This window comes from Myotis lucifugus, unplaced genomic scaffold, assembly GCF_000147115.1.
Source record: "Myotis lucifugus unplaced genomic scaffold, Myoluc2.0 scaffold_37, whole genome shotgun sequence".
Classification (NCBI taxonomy): domain Eukaryota; kingdom Metazoa; phylum Chordata; class Mammalia; order Chiroptera; family Vespertilionidae; genus Myotis; species Myotis lucifugus.
Genome location: NW_005871085.1, coordinates 7,529,180 through 7,529,782, shown reverse-complemented (window position 1 = coordinate 7,529,782; position 603 = coordinate 7,529,180). Strand labels below are relative to the sequence as shown.

At 52.6% G+C, this 603-nt stretch overlaps 1 protein-coding gene across 1 annotated transcript in view; it reads left to right on the top strand.

Moving 5' to 3' along the window:
- The first annotated feature begins 447 nt into the window (after positions 1-447).
- LOC102427833 (excitatory amino acid transporter 5) overlaps positions 448-603 on the top strand; it is a 5,383-nt gene continuing 5,227 nt past the window's right edge. The window contains 1 exon segment of the mRNA XM_023752825.1: positions 448-511. Coding sequence (XP_023608593.1) covers positions 448-511 — 64 coding nt within the window.

Genomic DNA, 603 nt, shown 5'->3' with positions numbered 1-603 from the left:
CAGCTTTTGTCAACGATAAAATACTGAGATGGCCCAGGGTCTGCTTCCAGCTACACGTTCCCCTATATTGATTTTTCTATTGACCGCTGTTTCTCAATATTTTGACAGTTATGTCTTTATAGTATGTTATCATATCTGGTAGGACAAGATATGAAAATAATATTACTAAGAGTAATGATCCCACTTATGAGCCAGGACCTGGGTTGGGCACCACAGATAAGATATGAATGACCAAGCGCCACCTTCAAGGAAGCCAGTCTGGGGGGAGGCGGACATGTGAGCCAGTGCGCCCTGTGTGCTAGAGAGCAGGTGACTCAGGGGAGGGGCTGCGGACTCAACCTGGAGCAGTCGGAGGCCTGGCCTATTGATGGGAGGAGGCGTTAGAGAAGCAGGAAGGGCATTTCAGGCAGAAGGAACGGTGTGAACAGAGGACTGGAGCTGAAAAGGATGCAGCGTTTAGAGGATGCAGCTGTGTTGGAGCTGAGTCCTGGGGGTGGCCGCATGGGAGGAGGTGAGCCTGCAGGGGAGGTGGGGCTGGGTCCTGAGGGCCTTGACTATGAGGGAGGCTCTCAGATGATCCCAAGGGCCTTCCTGTCCCAGGCT